Here is an 18095-nt window from a genome sequence, read left to right as displayed (position 1 = left end):
GCGCTTCTCCTTGAAAATTCCGGAACCTGCGGGTTCCTTAGGATGCCCCCCCCCCGCGTTCCTCCAACATTGCCAACTAGATAAGATTTAATGGCGATCGCTTGAGGACTGATCCAAGAGATATCTCCTAATGCCTGAGGCCTATTGGAGCACGCTGGCCGCCTACAGCGCACCACCACCACCAGCAGGCACTGCGGTTCTATTAATTATGGTGTTTGATTGGGGTGGGGTAGGGATACCGGTAGGTTACAGTTTCTGGCATGGGAGGGATTGGGGGTTGTTAGAGTTCTGGCTGGGCTGTTTCTTGTTCAGGGTTACTTCCGCGCTTAATGGGCTTCTTAACCACTCACACAGACATAAATGGGCCAGTACTCATGCCCGGAAAGGGCACCCTGATGTTTATCCTCATTTTCGACCCATGCTCCTCACCATAGCATCCCCTCGATTGATATGGTCACAAACAGGATGGGAGGGGGCATGCCAAAGGCTCTTTCGGTTTTGTCTTGGAATATAAGGAGTTTTACTAATCCCAAGAAGACACGACTAATTGTGAATTACTGCAGAAAACATGGAGTTAACATACTTTGCCTCCAAGAAACGCACCTTGCCAAGGGGGTACCCCTTCCTAAACTTGCTGGGTGGGGTTATCCATAGGTACGAATCATCCTACACATCTCACTTCAGAGGAGTGCCCACTTACATCCAGGGCTCCTTACAATATAGATTGCACCAGCAACTCAGGGATGGCGAAGGTAGATTTGTGATTTTGGCGGGAGAGCTACATGGTATTAAGCTGCTGCTAGTTAACGTGTACGCCCCGAATACGGACTCCCCGGAGTTCTTCGATCAGTGTGCGGCACACATACACAAATTCCCTGGCTACGAGATTATATGGACCGTTGATTTTAATTTAGCCCTCACACTAGAAATGGAGAGATCTGCGACTAGTCAAACACCCCTCCCCCAGGCGGTTAGAGCTTGGGCTGCCATCTCCCAGTACCATGAACTGCACGATGCATGGCGATCCCTACATCCTGACATCAGAGAGTATACATTCTTCTCGGGAGTGCATGGTAGTTGTTCTAGAATTGACTATATAATGGTCACCCCCCTCAGCTCCTCAGGAATACTGCTGAGGCTTCTATCCTTCCTCAAACTCTGTCTGACCACTCATCCGTACTGGTTTGCAATACCGCCCTTACAGACCCCACGGGCCATCTTCGGTGGAGATTCAGGGATCGCTCCCTGGAGGACGTAGCCTTCCAGTCTGAGATAGGACAAGATATTCAAACATTCTTTCATTTCAATATAGATTCAGTCCCAGATCAGGGCATAATCTGGGAAGCTTTTAAGGTTTATCTGCGAGGTTGCTGCATCTCTAAGGAGGGTTGGGGTACTTAAAGCCACCAGTAGGTCTATGCGAGTACTGGAAGACAAGATTAGGGAAAAGGAGAACATGCAGGGCGAAGCCGACACCCATGAGCTTTGCCGTGAGCTTCAGTCCTTTAGGGAAGAACTACTGCAATTGGCCACTAGCGAGGAGAGATATCTGGGGGATCCTGTCCTAGCGATGAGATACAGAGAAGGGGATCCCCCCACCCCCAAGTATAACTCTAGCATGGGCTATTCGGAAGGAACGACAATCTACCATCATACCTGAGGTTGTGGGTCGTGATGGGAACTTGGTCAAAGACCTGCAAGGGATTAATACTGAATTCCGTGAATACTATAATCAATTATATACATCGCTCCCACACCCGGGGCATGATGTGCTGACCCGGTATCTAGATGAGGTAGCATTGGGCTGGCTTGGATCGGGAGCAGGGTACCTCACTTAACGACCCTATAACAGAGGGGGAAATTTGCAAGGCCATAAAGTCTCTTCCCAGGTAAGGGAAGTAAGGCTCCAGGAACCGATGGGATAACAGCTGAATTTTATAAAGCGTATGTAGACTTAATACTTCCCCATCTACTGAGTATGTACGACAGCGCTTTTTCTGGTGGCTCTCTCCCGGAATCCACTAGATCAGCCCTGATGACTGTACTCCTAAAGCCCGGGAGAGACCCCCGGAAACTGTCCTCATACCGACCATTGTCACTTATCAACACTGACAATAAAATCCTTGCAAAAATACTCACCGACCGTATCCTCCCCCACATGCCAGCCCTGGTCCTACCGGACCAAGCTAGATTTATTCCCGGCCGCTCTACCCAGTTTAACCTGAGGCGCTTGTTCACCTTAATGCACAACGTCAACCCAGAGGTTCCACCAATAGCCATAGCGGCGCTAGACGCGGAGAAGGCCTTAGATTCGATCGAGTGGCCCTTCCTTTTCGAAGTGCTTTGCCGATCTGGGTTTGGATTAACATACATAAAATAGGTTAAAATATCATACACTGCCCCTAGAGCGGTGTTAGGCAGAATCCTGTGCAGAACACTGCAAAAAGATTAAGACTACAGGAGTAAGCAGTAAACCCAATTGGTAGCAGTCTGCACCACCCAGATTTACCTGGTAGCTGTGGCTGAGCAGTCAGACCTCTCTCAAGAAGAGTAGGGCAGTATATGGAGTATACACAATAGGGCTAAAAACACAGTAGAGCAAACAAACTGTCATGATTCCTACCCCCGGGCATCCAGACCAGGTCCATCTGTCCCGGGAGCAGGCATCCAGATACTTGGGAAAAACCCAGCAGCCCCGGCTAGCGGCTATCTGGGTACAGTCCTGGTGCCATAGGCGCTAGGCTCATAGAAGGGGTCAGTCTTGGCGCCATAGGCGCCAAGCTCATTTGCTTTCACTTACCTCATGCAGACCATGCTGCTCCGCATTCAAACCAATGTGAAGTCTGAAGGGGGACTACTTTATTTCAGGGACTATTTTCTTACTCGGTGTGGCCTTGGGAACTTATTACCTGGGACTACTTTGAAGGCTATTTAAACCATGCCCTAAGAGCAGCTCACGCTTCGCGTTATTCTGCATCCTGCAGCGTAACGCTCACCGTGCCTGCAAGCCAGCATCTAGTCTTCTGCCACGCCTGCTTCGAGTCTGGAGCTCCTAGAAAAAAGGGGAGAAAGCAGGAAAAAGGTTACAACAAGAATAATACTTATTTCGTCACCTGATTCTGGATCCATCGCGTCTTTGAATAGGAAGAAAGACGTTATTTGATGCGCGTTGCATCGCCTGCTGCAGCGCCGCGCTATACACACCAGTCTTCGCAGCACCTCCACGACCCACCTCTGTCTATCATTTCTCCGCCAAACTCTGGCACCTAAGGGGAATAAAGAACAGCAAGGTGAGCCGAGAGAATAATAAGGCAATATTAGTCACCACAATAGACTTACCTGATTTTACCGCCGGAGGCATTCTTCATCTCCACGAGCCGGCACAGCCTCCATTCATCTTTGCCGAACTCCGGCACCTAAAGGGAAACAAAAGAACAGCCAGTTGAGCCGAAAGAACAAACCAAGGGAATCTCTTTCACCTTAATAGACTTACCTGATTTTACCGCCGGAGGTATTATTCCTCAAAACGCCATAATTTCTCACTCTGCACCTGTAATAAGGGAGAAAGCAACAGATTACATACAGGTGTCATTTACCGGACAGTGTTGGATAATACAGACTCTTACCTGAACTTTACCAGCCGCACAAGGCAATCTTCTCTAGGGTCAAGCTGCAAAGAATCGGACAAGAGTGAAAGTCAGACATTTTGAACTCTTACGAACTATATACTTACGGCTCCTCACCAGGAACCTCAGAGTCAATATTGTTCTGGAACTCTCCAATTCCTACGGACCAGTGAAGTAACTGGTTATCCACTCGCCTCTGCATTCTACGCAGGATGGAGAACTCATCTTTTAAAAACCTAAGGTGAGAATATAAAAGGAAACATTGGAGGTGATTAGAGGGGAGAACAGTGTGGGGTGGGGTTATTACTCAAATCCACGGGTGGCTAATTCCCTTTCTCCACTTTCAGGAGAATACTTCTTCGGGTCAAGCAGATGAGATTAGGTGGGCCAGTCCAGTCTGTCATCTCGGTACTAAGCTTCACGTGGGTGGAAACGCCCCTGTAGGAGCCAGGTGAGAGTAACACAAACACTGACCAGAGCTTTGTATAAAAAGTATATAATTATTTATTTAAAACACACTTTAGGCAATATACTAGCACTCTAAATCAAAAACAAGTTAAAACACAGTCAGGTAAAGTATACACACCTCCCTTGATAACTATTAGACAAGTCAGAGTTAAAACACCACGATTTGTTAAACAGATGTGAGCGCGTAACCTGATAGCACTCCAATAGTTCAGTTAAAGGGAGAGAAAAAGGCAGAGCATAGACATAAAACAGGTCCCAACACTTTTAGGAGTTCTCAGCAAGGGAATAAAGGCAGTATTTACTTTAGAGCCAAAGTTCATAGGCCAGGCCCCCTTTAAATGGAGCAAAGCGAAATGTGCCCAGGATCACACGGTTTAAAATGCACTAAAAGTCTTTGCAGAATGTTCAAAAGAGGTTTGGGCGATTCAAGAAGGTAAAGTTAGAAGGTCTGGGGCCAACCCAGTTGGAAAGCCAAGAATTTAAGGGTCACCTTGGGCAAACCGAAGAAAGGGAGGCCAGGCAGGACAGTACCTTAAAGAGAGGAAGTTCCAGCGGTGGCAGTTGTTCCCGGCAGTGGTTGCAGTTTGTTGTTTCGACCAGGGGAAAAAGAGGATCTCATCAAGGAGGAAACGTGGAGTCGTTGCACTGCACAGGGATGAAACCAGCCACGGAGTTTGTCGATAGAATGTGCGTTCCTTTTATTCGCGGTCCTTTTATAAGTAGTGAAGCTTGGCTATCCGGCCGCCGGGGTGCTTGGGATGGGTGATTCGACCAAGAGACGTCTTTGGAAGGCGAAAAGGGCGAACTGGTTGGTCCCACCAGCTCAGAGGAAGAAGACTCGTCCAGCAGAAGATCTTCTCTTGTCGTCGGGAAAGTGGTGAGGTAGTTGCAGCAGGGCTTCACCGGTGGTGTCGTCGTTGCAGATGGCTCAGCTTCTTCCCTCTTCGGATTCTTAGGTCCTGTGGCGAATTCTGAAGTTCCAGTCCCAAAGGCCCTGCTTTTATGCAGAAAAACCCCTACATTTGGCCCCGGCTACACTTTTGGTCGTGTCGGGAAAATGATGACGAAACTAGTCTGGGCTGGTAAACAGCCTAGGGTATCGTACAAAACCCTCGCCCGGCCATATGAACAGGGCGGTTTGGACTACCCTGATAAGTTTTTATACTACCTTGCAGCTCAGGTACAATACATTGCCGGTTGGAGCTCTCCCAGTCCCGACACACCCCACAACCAGCTTGCGACAGCAATCGCCTCTCCCAACGCACTCATGGATCTATTATGGGGCTATAGGGAGTCCACCTGAAAAGGGAAGTCCAACCACTAGCAGTGACATGTAAAGCCTGGGATAAGATCCGTCAGTTGCTCGAGTCCACTCCCCGTACCTACCCTGCTTCCCGATTTACAACATATTAGGGATCCCACTCACACACGAAAGATCCTTTAAGAAACTCTTTCAGAGACTAGGGGTACAGACTCCCTGTTATATAGTGCATAATGATCAGATGGTGTCCTGGGAAGAGCTCAAAACCAGAGGAGTACACAACGCAGTGTCTTTGCTTCATTACTACAGGCTCAGGGGCGCACTTAAAGATGTATGGCCGTAAATTCCTCGAGTTCCCTCTCCGCACCCAGCTCTGAACCCCATTATACAGCCACAGTCTTCTCGGAAACTTGGGTCTACTATCTATAAATTCATCAGAAGCGGGAGAGAACATGTGAATCATAGGTATAAACACACATGGGGAACCGCTTTTAGAGAGCCTTTGAGCGAGACCTAATGGAGGGCAGTCGGCATGCAAACCCGGTATATATCCTTAAATTGCCGATACAGACTGATCCAGTTCAAATTTATCCATCAGGTCTATTACTCCCCAGTCATTCTTAGCAAGTTCTTTCCTGGGAAATCCTCTGCATGCAAGAGGTGCAGCGACATAGACGCAGACTTCAATCACGTTGCTTGGTCTTGCCCCCGCATTAAGCCCTTCTGGTCCAGCATAGAGGCGGCAATGAGTGTAATGCTACCCTCGCCACAAACCTATTCCCCGGAGTTCTGGTTGCTGGCTCCGATAGAGGGTGACACCTGCGCAGAAAAGAAACTATTAAGTATGGCCTCTGTGTTGGCTAGGTACCTTGTAGCCAGAAATTGGGGGAGACCCAATCCATCTACTTTTTCAAAATGGCTGGAAATCATGAACTCATCCGAGCGAAGAGAGACTGGATACGCTTCCACAATTCCAGCCACCAGTCGCCCCCTCGACTATTGGCCCCCTTTGAGACAATAAATGGCTGATATAACCTCAACGGTGCAGACCCCTGACTCCTCCATAGACCATGAACAGTAGCACAAGCTTGTGGCCGCCTAGACTCCCTCACAGTGAATCTGGCGGCAAACTGGGGTGAACATTTTTTTTCTTTCCGATGTGCACTATCGGCAACCTGGTGTTGTATGTATATGCTTGGCTGTAATGCTTTGTGTCAGGGGTTGCGGGGGGGGTGGGATGGGAAGACCTGTGGGCTGAAGGTAACCTGTTGTAGTTGTCTGTTTGAAAACTAATAAAGCCGCACTGCAAACAATACCCACACACTTTTCACGGAGAACAAGAGCCTCAGGCCAAAGTGTGGCGTTTTGGAAGGAAGTGCACTGCCACTTCCTGAAGGCAATTTACTCATTCCCAAGTTTAAAACTCAACAGCATGCTCTGAGTCCCTTACAAAGCCGATGAACTGAATCGAGTGCTAAACAGTTCAGTTTCCTTCTAGCTGGTCAAGAGTCCCAGGTCATAGAGTAAGGCTAAAAGGACAGGGAGGGAGCACTGTCATCTCAGATGAGGGGAATCTGACAAGCTAGTCATACAAGTGCTAAGAGATGTGGATCTCAAGCACACGAAGATGGGCAGCCACAGTTGATAGTTTAGTAAATACTCTTGGTGCTGCACTGAGGCCAAATTGTAGCACTTTGCATTGGTGATGCCTTCCTGCAAGAATAGGTATAGGAAAATTTGGTGCGGAAGACAAATCTGAAAATGTAGGGGAGTGTCCTCCAATCCACAAAGGAAATCCAATCCTGGACACAGTACCCAAACACATCTGGGCAGGCATGGTAAAAAGAACATTGAGGGATAAGGTGGAGATCAAGGACAGTCCACAGGCATACCAAGCTACTTTCTGAGATGTAAAGGGCCTGGAATAGAAGCCCAGACTCCTCTTGCCGGGGAGGAACCTCCTCTAAAGCACCAATTTGCAGAATATTCTGCATTACTTGCAAAAGAGAAGCCAAACCCCAAAGGAGTTGTGAAAAGTGGCAAGAGGAAAGGAAAAGCCTGTAACTCCTAAAGACCACAATTAAGACCCAAGGATCTGGAGAGATTGACGCACAACCTATTTGAAAGTCCAAAACATGACTTCCCACAAGGGGAACTGTGTACCCGGACACCACTTTAATTTTTGTCACCCACGAAGAAGGCAGCGGGAGGCTGCAGGAAGACTTCATTGGGGAATGTCACTTTTTTCCCCAAAGCATAGTGGCAGAAAACGTATGTAACTCATTTCTCTGTTCCAAGAAAAGAGAGCCCACCCAAGGACCTAGTCCGATGTCCTACCTGGGGTCTGAAGAAGAGTGAAAAGGGTTCTCGGACCGCCTAGTTAGTACATTTTTCATTGATGTTTTCTCCTTAGTTCGGTGTCTGTGCAGCTGTGGAAGAGCTCTGAGCCCTTGTCACGACCTTACCCCGCTCTCAGCCTGCCATGGCTGCAATTTTGCCTCAGCCCAGACGCTCAACCCGTTTCTATTATACGGGTGCCTCCTCTTTCCTGCAGCATTGGAGGTTGCCCTGGCGAGGCTGGGGACGCAACGAGCATAGACTACGCTCTGCAGCTGGGTATTCCCATTGCGTGAACTGCAAATCAACACGTACCAAGACCAATCACGATGACGCGTCATGCTGCGCCCCTAGGAACCATTAAATCCAACGAAACACTGACTCTGGTGCTTCTGATTGAAGTTGGCTTCATAGTAGCTTTCCTTGTTCTTGCTTTTGATTCCTGCTTTGTGTGCCACCGATTCCTGCTACGCTAAGTCCTGTTTGACTCTGATCGCACGTTAACATTCTGTATCCTTGCTAACTACACACTGCCAACTACATTGCCATTGAACCACGGATTGCATTTGCTCAACATTTTGTACCTTTTGCGGACCGCACGCTGCCAACTATACTGCTATTGAACCACAGACTGCCTGTTGGGTTTGCAACATCACCTCATTTATTCTCAGGTAAACCGACTCTCCTTCTTGATTCCATGAGATTACTTAGTGCACGGGACTAGAGGCGCCTTGCTATTACTACATGCGCACCACCCCATCATAACAGCGTCCTCGTGCCGCCCGGGTGTTCAAGTATCATTAACACTACTAACATTCCCTTCCTTGTTTCGCTTTCACTGTCTTACCTTGTGGATTATCATTGAGAAGTCCTCTAACAACTCCTCTGCAGTTCTACTCCACACCCCCACATAAGTAAGAACCTCTTCTATCTAATGTTACTCATCTTCCTGAGCCTAGAATCCCTTACCGATTTTCCCTGTTTTCTGCTATAGTGGTAATACAAGTAGAAAAAAAAAACATACGCCATTCTAGGACCATAGTAGACCCAGCGTCCAGTTAGCAAGGTCAGTCCTCGCTCCCTCCTTAGTTCTTTTAGATTGCTCCTATATCTGATACTAAGATCTGCCTTTTCCTTACAGCTGGCATACTCCTGGTGGTGCCGGTTCTCTCTCTCTCACTCTTTCAGTTAATTAATTCCTCTGTTCCTGGTGTAATTCTGAATAGAGGGGTGCATTAATAGAAAGGTCTCCCTCTTTGAGGAGACCTAGACCCTCCAGCTCTAGGTTACGCAGCAGTCTGGATTATCACGACTTCCAGGTGATTGGTTCCATTGGTGAGTACCAACAGCCATTGAGGGGAAGAACCAGGATTTTATACTTGAACATCCTGTGTTGAACTTCGTCACAGACAGCCAGACCATGATAACGCATGTCGGCACCTAGGCATCTGCCACTGTCAGCTGTGCCGATATGGGTGTGATAATGCCTAATGTCTCTTATTTTGTGAGCAATCCACCAAACATCTGCGAGGAATGACTGAAAGGCTGCTTGGTGCTCAGGCAAGGAATCCCCTTAGAAATCAGACTAAGGTTCAACGTAAGATGAAGAAACAGATGATAAAGATCGAACCAAATACTAAGGAAAACGGAAGGCTGTCACAGCCCCTGAAAAGGATGGCTGAGGGTGGCCTGACCGACAACATTTTGCATGCTATTTGTACCTGAACTCAAGCTTTTTATTCGCTGGGAGCACAAAAGTGAGGCTATTGCTAAACCTTGGCTACTCTGCTAGCATATTTTTTAAAGAGGTATGCTGGCCAGCATATCAAAAGGGTTTCCAGTGGAGGCTCACCCTGAACTGCAAGCCCTTGGAACTCCCCTGCCATTTTGTCATGAAAGGCTCTTGCCGATGAGGGAAGCTCCTAGTCAGTCTTATTGAAAGACAGCCAAGCTCACTTTGGGGTTTGGGGCAGGGGGGGTGGAGGTGGTGGTAAGAGGCCCAGCTGGGGTTTGAAGTATTCTGATGTGGTTTGGATCGCCTGTTAGAGGTGTATTTAAGTGATTAGCTTGTGCCAGAGCTGCCTCTTGGCACCACTGCTGAAGGGGCTTATCCTAGTCAGATCCCAATCAGGCACCAAAGGTGTGCTGGAGTTTCGGAAGGAGCCAGTGCAGCTGGGTTTCCCAGAGCAGGAACCGGAGCTGGAGAAGGCATTGCCTGAGGTAGAACCTCCTTGAACAGACCCTTAAAGCAACTGGCAGGGCAGAGGAATAAATGAGGCACTGTAAATGTGAAAAAGAACCTGTCATCACTTCAGGTTTGCAACATTGTTGAGGTAGAGAAAGGCATTGAAGTGGCAATAACTGCCGGGTGAATGCCTACATGGTGTCGTCCAAAGGCCAGAAAAACTCATGGCGATCCAAGTGGAGGATATGGTGGTTTCCCAACAGGTAGAGGTATTTCTGAAGGCAGGACACAAAGGACCCCTCCTGCCTCCCCATCGACTGTGGGGAGCAGCATGTTGGAAGACAATACTCTTCTGGAATCCATCAGCAGTTCACCTTCTTGTGGTACGGTTTCCTTGGATTACCATGGCAAAGGCGGACTCTGTTACCGACAAAATAGAGCAGAGCATCCGCTGCGGTTCCTCAATTTCCTTTTGCAGGACTGAGACATACCTATAGACTCAAGGGACTTATTTCCTTTCTCCTTGGCTCACCGCCTTCGGTCCATGTGGGCCCTGGGACCAAATAACGGCTGTAGAATTCGCTGAGCAAACTCTGATACAACGCTCTCCGGACAAGAAGGACTAGTTAAAGTTTCCAAAATCTGAAACATCACCTCAGGATGAGAATTGATAAAAGGCTTAGAAAGTTTATCAGTATTGCCTTGGGTACAAGGCTGCTAAAGCACCCTTTGTGTCACCACTACTGCAAACTTGCCAAGCATCTGGGTTGCTCCGAGTAGTTCAGTGGATCACCGGGAGGGATCCCAGCATTCATGTGCCAGATGCCTGTCCTCTTGGGAAGGAGTTTCCATGCCCGAGAAGAAAAAGAAAAAAAGAAGAAAAGGGAGGACTGCTTAACAGTGTGCCTTTCGAAATTGACAAAAGCTGCAAATTTTCCAGAGGCGCACTCACTCCGAAGGCATCTTCCTACCTCCAGAGTCACCACTTTTTGAGGACCCTGTGCAAAAGGGAGTTGTAGGCCACACATGCGCTCCAGCAGTGATTAGGAACAAGGCACTCCAGACGTAAGGAATGAGGATCCTGCTGTCATGCCGCGGCGGGGATGGCGGATGTGGAATCGCTGGCGGTTCTGTCCGCCGTAGCATTCCACTCCTCGTCTTTTCCGCGTACCGCTCTAGTCGTTGTACGCGATCGTGACCCGGAAGTATAAATCACTTCACTTCCGGGTCGCATATGCGTTGCAACGCTTCCGGGTTCCCTCCTGTGTTGCTGCCGCTCCCGTTACTGGTGATATTCCTGCCTTTCTGCCTTTCGTTTTGCTGTTTCCACGCAGCTGTGTTCCACCCTTGTTTCTCTGCTTTGCGCATTGCCTCGTCCTTGTCTAGCCTTCCTTTCTCCTTTTCCCCTTTCTTTTTTGCCTCTTCTTACCTCTTCCTTTAACCCTTTTTTCTTTTTCCCCTTCCTTCCCAGTTTTGTCCTTCTTTCCTATCCCTTTTACCTTATTTGGATCCTCCTCCTGCCAGACCTGTGCCTGCCTACCAGACTGCCTGTGTTTAAACCCTTGTACCTATTTGGAACTTCCGTCTACCAGACCCGTGCCTGCTTACCGGACTGCCTGTGTTTAATCCCTTGTACCTGTTTGGAACTTCCATCTACCAGACCCGTGCCTGCTTACCAGACTGCCTGTGTTCAATCCCTTGTACCTATATTGGAATCTCTGCTTGCCCGACCTGTGCCTGCTTTTCGGATTGCTCTTCCATCAGCGAACTTACCTTCTTCGTTCATCCACCTAAAATACTACTTCTAGGGTTTTTTTGTGCCTTGCGGCTTTTTTCCCCCCTGTGAGGCGCTCTCGGTAGGATAACCCCCGTTGCCCCTATCTTAGTGGCACGGTGGCATCCTATCGAGGGCGTCCTTATCTTCACAAGAAAAAAGAGAAGCCTCCACGACATAAGGATGGAAAGATCAAGCAGAAAGAGGAAGGTGAGGAGTTGGGGGATGGGGGAGAATCCGCCATTTCATCAGAAGAAGAAGATATAACCGACATTCGTGACACCTGCTCTGAACTGTCAAGGGCAGGACCTGCAGGGAGAAATAAGAGTTTGCCTCTGCATAAAACAGAGGGACAGCATGAAGAAAAGGAAAACTTAAGTAAAAAGAGAATGACAAATGGAAATTAAACATTTTAAAAACACAAATGGCAGCTGCTTTGCAGATATCTGATCAAGTGAGAAAAAGGGACTGGTGGACAGTGCAGCATGCATGGAGGCCTTGCCTTGTACTAAAATTCAAATTTGAAGGGCATTTCTGTGCAAAAACCCAAGGCCTGTGCCCATTTGACAGGCATCCCTTGAGTATGTAGGAAAGGGTAATGGCTGTAGGAGAGGTGGAGATGTGTAAACGTTCATAACTGATGGAGGCTCGGGAAGATCCAATGTTGAGGGCAGGACCAGCGGGAGGTGGGGTAGACAGTGTGTTTAAGTGTAGGTGGGATAAACGCAACCTGACAAAGAATGAAAAGAATGCTCAAGTTCACTATTAAGGTTCACCAATCAATAGTAGGGGACAACAAAGAATTCACAAATACATTATAACCTAAACACGATAATTTCTCCTACAAACAGTGCCGCCACCTTCCAATGCCCCCTCCCCTCCCCAGCTTTGGTTTTGTACGACTTGAAACGTGTCTCTAGTCAGACCCAGTTATAATGCTCCTAGGTTTATTCTAAACCTGCATGTTTAGTGGCCATTTATTGCCAGTCTTTTCCCTGGTAAAGGGACTGATCCTTAGCTAAAAATAAGGAAATTGAGTACTCAAACTGAAGCAAAATTATGAGAATGTCTCCTTAATAGGCAATGAAAAGATAAGCTGTTTCAGTCTTTTGGGAGGTTGTGGGACCATGTGTGCCACCTGGCCTTAGTCCACAGCCCCCTGTAGTTCTCTGGGACTACTCCGTGGGCCTCTAATCTGTTGGGTATGAAGCAAGATAAGTGATTCTCTCCTATCTGCAGGCTCCAATGGGTACCTGTCCAACATAGTCTTGTAGGTCTTTGTCAGCAGGTGCTAGAGCTTCCAGGGGACACATGTTCTCTTGGAGTATCTACTTGCTGCCTGTAGGGGGCAAGGGTCTGCATCCTTTTGTTCTTCAGATGTTTCGGACTACAATTGCCACAATATATGGCTATTGAGTACGCTTGTTAGGGATGATGGGAGTTAGAGAGTAAAGGTAGCAGAGCCCTGGTCTAGTGCACTGACCATCTCCATGCCTTAGAGTGTTGGAGCTACTGCCCACCACCCCAACCTGCACCCGTTGCCTTAGACCCCTGATGTTCCTCCACGGGTCCTAATTACTTTGCCCAATTATCTCCTTGATGTTGCTCCTACTCTAGTGGGGCAGAGGAGGTGCACAGCACACAAATGTTCCATCTTCTGTTCTCTGCACATTTTTCCACCCCTCCTCGATATTCCTTCTCTGGACTCCTCTTTCCAACTTTCTTCTCACCTTGTCTGCGCCCTCCGTTCCCCCAACTCCATCTTTCTCTCCTATTTGGTCTTCTAAGCCACCTCCTTCACTTCACCTGCCAGCCTGCTCTCTCTGCTCCATAATCTGCTCTCCAACTCTCCCCAAATGCTCTCCTGCTCCGTCCTCAAACACACAGCACAGCTCTTCCTTGCATCATATTTTATACACCTGGGTTTCCTCCTCCTGGGGCAGGCTTTTCTCAAAGACCTGCACAAGTTTCTGATTATTTTTGCTTGTTGGGGAATGGATAGTAACTTCTACTGAATTGTTTCTGTACTTCAGGTGTGCGTGATTCAATTCTGTGGCTCTCGCTCGTGGCATGGTTTACGCCGCTAGATAGCCTGTTTCATTTGGCAGAGTTCATGCATGTGCACCTGGCAGCTGTAACAGTGTGCTCCGTTACTGTTCTTTCAAGTGGGCAATCATATCAATGTGATGTGAACATATATGCTAAATAATAATTTAGCATTTATATAGCGCTATGAACCCTCAGGTATCTGAGCGCTGCTTATGATTACCCACGGTGTGTGGTGCTCATTTATCGACCTCGGAAGGATGAAAGGCTGAGTTTGGCCCTGCCGGGATTCGAACTTGCATCAGCAGGCTGTGCACAGACGTCAAAGTGAGCGCGCTACTCGTTGTGCTATCGGACCGGCTGAGGGGGTATTAAAGAGGGTTCTTTAATAAAATGCCCACAGACATTTCAGTTTTGTCAGTACTGTTCAATGCACTCTATACACCATTTCTAAGCCATATATTTTAACAGTAATCGAAATAAACTGCTGGTGATCAACTGCAGTCTGCTGGGGAATACATTCTCTTAAAGCCAAACCATTCTTGTGCCTTGTACTCTGGATATCGAAGTGCCTTTGTTACAAGCAACTTGTCCTACTACATACCGCAGACTCATTACAACGATGTTGCAAGAAACTGACATGCTGACAACTTACAAAATACATGATGTTAACAGCAGGGTAAATGATGGGAGTTGAGTTGTACATGACTTGATGTGATGTAGAAAATGTGGACCATCAATGGCTACTTACCTTCGATTGCTGGTAGGTCTTCCTTTTCCAAAGCAGGAACAGGCTGCCGAAGAAAGACAAACAGTTATTTACTTATGATTGCAAAATACACACAATAAGGAAATGCTACCTGCATAGTAAATGCAGTAATCTTGCTCCAATGCATAAGTTGTCATTCACTGCTACCAATCTACGTGCAACTTGCAAAAGGAGCAGAGGCTACTTCATAAGCCATAACAAGCACAATTATATTGTGAATGTGTGTATCAGAGTGAGCTGGCCGTGCCTTTTCTCAACCTTATCATTCATTTTTTATGTATTTAAGTAGGCTCTCGGAGGCAGAGATGCTCAAAACAGTACAAAATGTTTTTTGACAAAAACCAGCTTGAAAACATTCCAAGAGGCTCAAGATGAACATAAATGTTCAGAGGCCAAAAACGAGCTTGAAAACACCCTTGGAGACGCAAAATAGGCCAAAAGGTTTTCAGGTCAAAAATCAGTTTGAAGATATCCCACTTAACTAAATGTTTTTTGGCCAAAGAAAAGTTTGAAAGACCTAACCACTGTTGTGCTGCTTTCTACACAAATAAAAAGAAAACAATACTTACCTCTCAGTAATGTTATTTCTGATGGATGTTCCTCCCACAGATTTCTCATCCTTGATATCTCCAAATGCAGCTACTCATCAGAAATTTTTCTGCTGTCAAGGAGTGCAGTGCAGATCCGCCCAAATGCCTCTGTACCCGGTGCCAGATATGACATCAGGACCAGCAGAGATGCACCACACCCAGTCGACGTAATTCCACCCTTTTTCCTTAATAAACTGACACTGAGGGACCGTAGAACCAAGGTGTACTCGCTATCCGGCAAGTGGGACAGGTAGGAAGGGCAATGAGGAATCCGTTGGAGGAACATTAATCAGAAAGAACATTAAAAAAGGGGTAAGTAAATTGTTCTTGAAATAGATTCCCTCGTCCCAGGGATTAATCATCTTTGATAGACTCCGACTGCAGTACGTAGATCGGGAGGAGGCAGAAGAGAAAGGGCACCAATCTAAAACAGAAAACTCTGAAGGACTGTCCTGCCCAAACTAGCGTCCTGGCCACACGTTGCAGTGCTGAGGTGGCAGCCAGACTATAGCATTATTACGAGATGGAAGATGATCCAGATAATACTGTTATGTTTGGTCACTGCCCTGCCAGCAGCGTACCAAATTAGAAGTTGGTAATCTTTCCTGGCCTCGATCGTCAAAGAGACATATTAACTGAAGGCCCGCACCGGGTACAGCTGATAGAACCATACCTTTGCCTTGGAAGGATGAGGCATAAGAGAAAGCAGCGACATGTTTCTTTTGAGAGATGGAAATCCGAGACTAACTTCGGGAGGAAGGACAGTCACTTTCGACGCTGTCTTTGCATTGGAGAATATCAAATGGGGAGTTTTAACTGACAACTCCTAGAGCTCACTCCCCACTCTAGTGCATGTAATGGAGAAAATCACCTTAAGGTTGAGTAATTTTAATGAACAAGAATGCAGGGGCTCAAGTGGAGCGCCTTTAAGAAATGTTAGCTCTAAATTGAAATCCCATGCCATAACAGCAAACTGGCATGGGGGAAATGATTACATAGGCCTCACAGTAATCACATGACTGTGGGGATCGTGAATAAAGAGCCCTGCTTTAAGGTTCTCTTAAAAACATAAATGGCAGTAAGAAACCCCTTCACAAAGCCAATTTGCAGGCCCGTCCGGGCGAATGAAAACATCTAGAACAAAGAATGTAGCGCAGGTAAATGGGTCCAGTTCTCTCTCCCTGCACCACGCCGACGAGCTACGCCACCCACAGGCATACATATATTTGGTGGCGGGTCTCCATGCAGACAGCAGTACGGCCATGACTTCCTCCAACCAATTCCACTCATTATACCTCAACCTTTCAGCAGGTAAGAATGCAGGCTCATACTGTTGATGTTTGGCTGCAGGTTCCACCTCTCCGATTGAGAAAAGAGATCTGCTTGCTGCAGAAGGTGCTAAGAAGGATTGATGGCCATGTCTAGCAACTCCAGATACCAAGTTATCCGGGACCAGTCCAGAGCAATAAAGATCATTGTGGACCCAACAGCAAAGCATCCTGAGATCTAGCTGTAGACATGGAATGGAGGGATGCACAGAGCAGGCCAAAGTCCCACTAGACCGCCAAATTCCCTGGAGCAGAACGACCTGCACCTTTTGTTCACACTGGAAGGGACGAGGTCCCCCAACGGGGGAACACCTGCTCCAGAACTTCTTGACAGAGCTCCCACTTATGGGAAGCCAAAGACTGACTGCTCAAGGCATGTGCAATCACGTACACCTTGAAGGACAGATCAGCTGCCATCAGAGACATGCTATTCTCTAGAGCCAAGAACCATACTGCACTTCAACTGCTTCTCTGCACAGAGGCAAGGACCCCACACCACCTTGTTTGTTGAGGTAGTTATCAAGGTGTTTGGGAGACCCTCAATTGAAAACAAACGTAGGTCAAATACCCTGTTCTATGGAATTTCTTCCACTCAGGTGGGTCTTCAACCACGTGTTCGTTCACTGCACACTTCACAGAGGAGAAATTCCCATTTGCATATCAGTCTTTGTCCCACCCACAAGGGCAGTCCAGCACCCAAATGCTAGGCAAATCTCTTCTGAACAAGAGGACCATCAGCAACCCCAGTCACGTGTGTCGGCCTAGTCGGGCCTCATCAGTGAGGTGAAGCTGAGCCTCTCTAAGATACAGTGAGGAAGGGGTCCACGTCTGGATTACCCTGGGTTACTTGGTATACAGTCTTTTAATCGAAAAAAGATTCATAGAATCTTTTTCCATCAAAATGTTTTCATTGAAATGCTTTTCCATTGAAAGGAATATTCAATTATTTTTTTTTTCAAACAATGTTAAACGTTTAAATATAACTTAAAAAATAGATATATGGATTTCTGGGTTGGAAATTCAATGGGTTGAGGAAAGGGTTCAAATTTGAAAATGGGGTTTGAGGGTGGGGGGCGGTCGCTGTCCAGTGCTGAAATACATTATAACTGTATTGAATCGATTTCAACACTGGACAGCTCCTTCTGACTTGTGTAGTATTAGCGAGCAATTTCAGGACTGGGGACCTTTATTTTATTGGGGGGTGGAGGGTCAAAGTGTCAAGTGCACTCTCTGACACTACACAAGTTAGAGGGAGCTGCCCAGTGCTGGATTAGATTGTTACTTTTTGTACTCTATTTCAGTACTGAACAGCATGTTTCAGCGACTTGCCATTCAAAAATGTAAAGTGTTTATATAACAAAACTATATTCGATTAAAGGGTTTTGAGGTTTAAACACTTTCCACTTTATGTATGGGAATTCGTTGAAACATCTTTCTCTAAAAAAGATTTGATCTAACATCTTTCGATGGAAAGACATGTAACCTGGTTACTTAGGTTGGAACCCCAAGTTTTACAATGTTACAAAAGGAGTGCGGGAATCCCTCTACCGAGAAGGAACATGGGTCAAATACACAGCCTAAACAGAGAACCCACTTTCTGGGAACCAACACACATTGTATGCACGAGCCCGCGAAAAGCAAGGCTTTCCCGAGCAAGTGCATGCCCATTAAAGGAAATTGCTGACCTGGCAAAGCAGGAAGAAGGCAAAAA

General features: G+C 47.1%; 1 protein-coding gene across 8 annotated transcripts in view; it reads right to left on the bottom strand.

The window, feature by feature from the left end:
* Positions 1 to 18095, bottom strand: part of WNK1 (WNK lysine deficient protein kinase 1) — a 2404646-nt gene that overhangs the window by 527228 nt on the left and 1859323 nt on the right. For all 8 annotated transcript variants that reach the window (XM_069628604.1, XM_069628602.1, XM_069628603.1 and 5 more), the window contains one exon: positions 14449 to 14491. In XM_069628604.1, coding sequence (XP_069484705.1) covers positions 14449 to 14491 — 43 coding nt within the window. The remainder of the gene's footprint in view (positions 1 to 14448; positions 14492 to 18095) is intronic.

This window comes from Ambystoma mexicanum, chromosome 12, assembly GCF_040938575.1.
Source record: "Ambystoma mexicanum isolate Mex_15411 chromosome 12, UKY_AmexF1_1, whole genome shotgun sequence".
NCBI lineage: Eukaryota > Metazoa > Chordata > Amphibia > Caudata > Ambystomatidae > Ambystoma > Ambystoma mexicanum.
The sequence above is the reverse complement of the archived record's forward strand: the minus strand, read 5'-3'. Positions and strand labels throughout refer to the sequence as shown.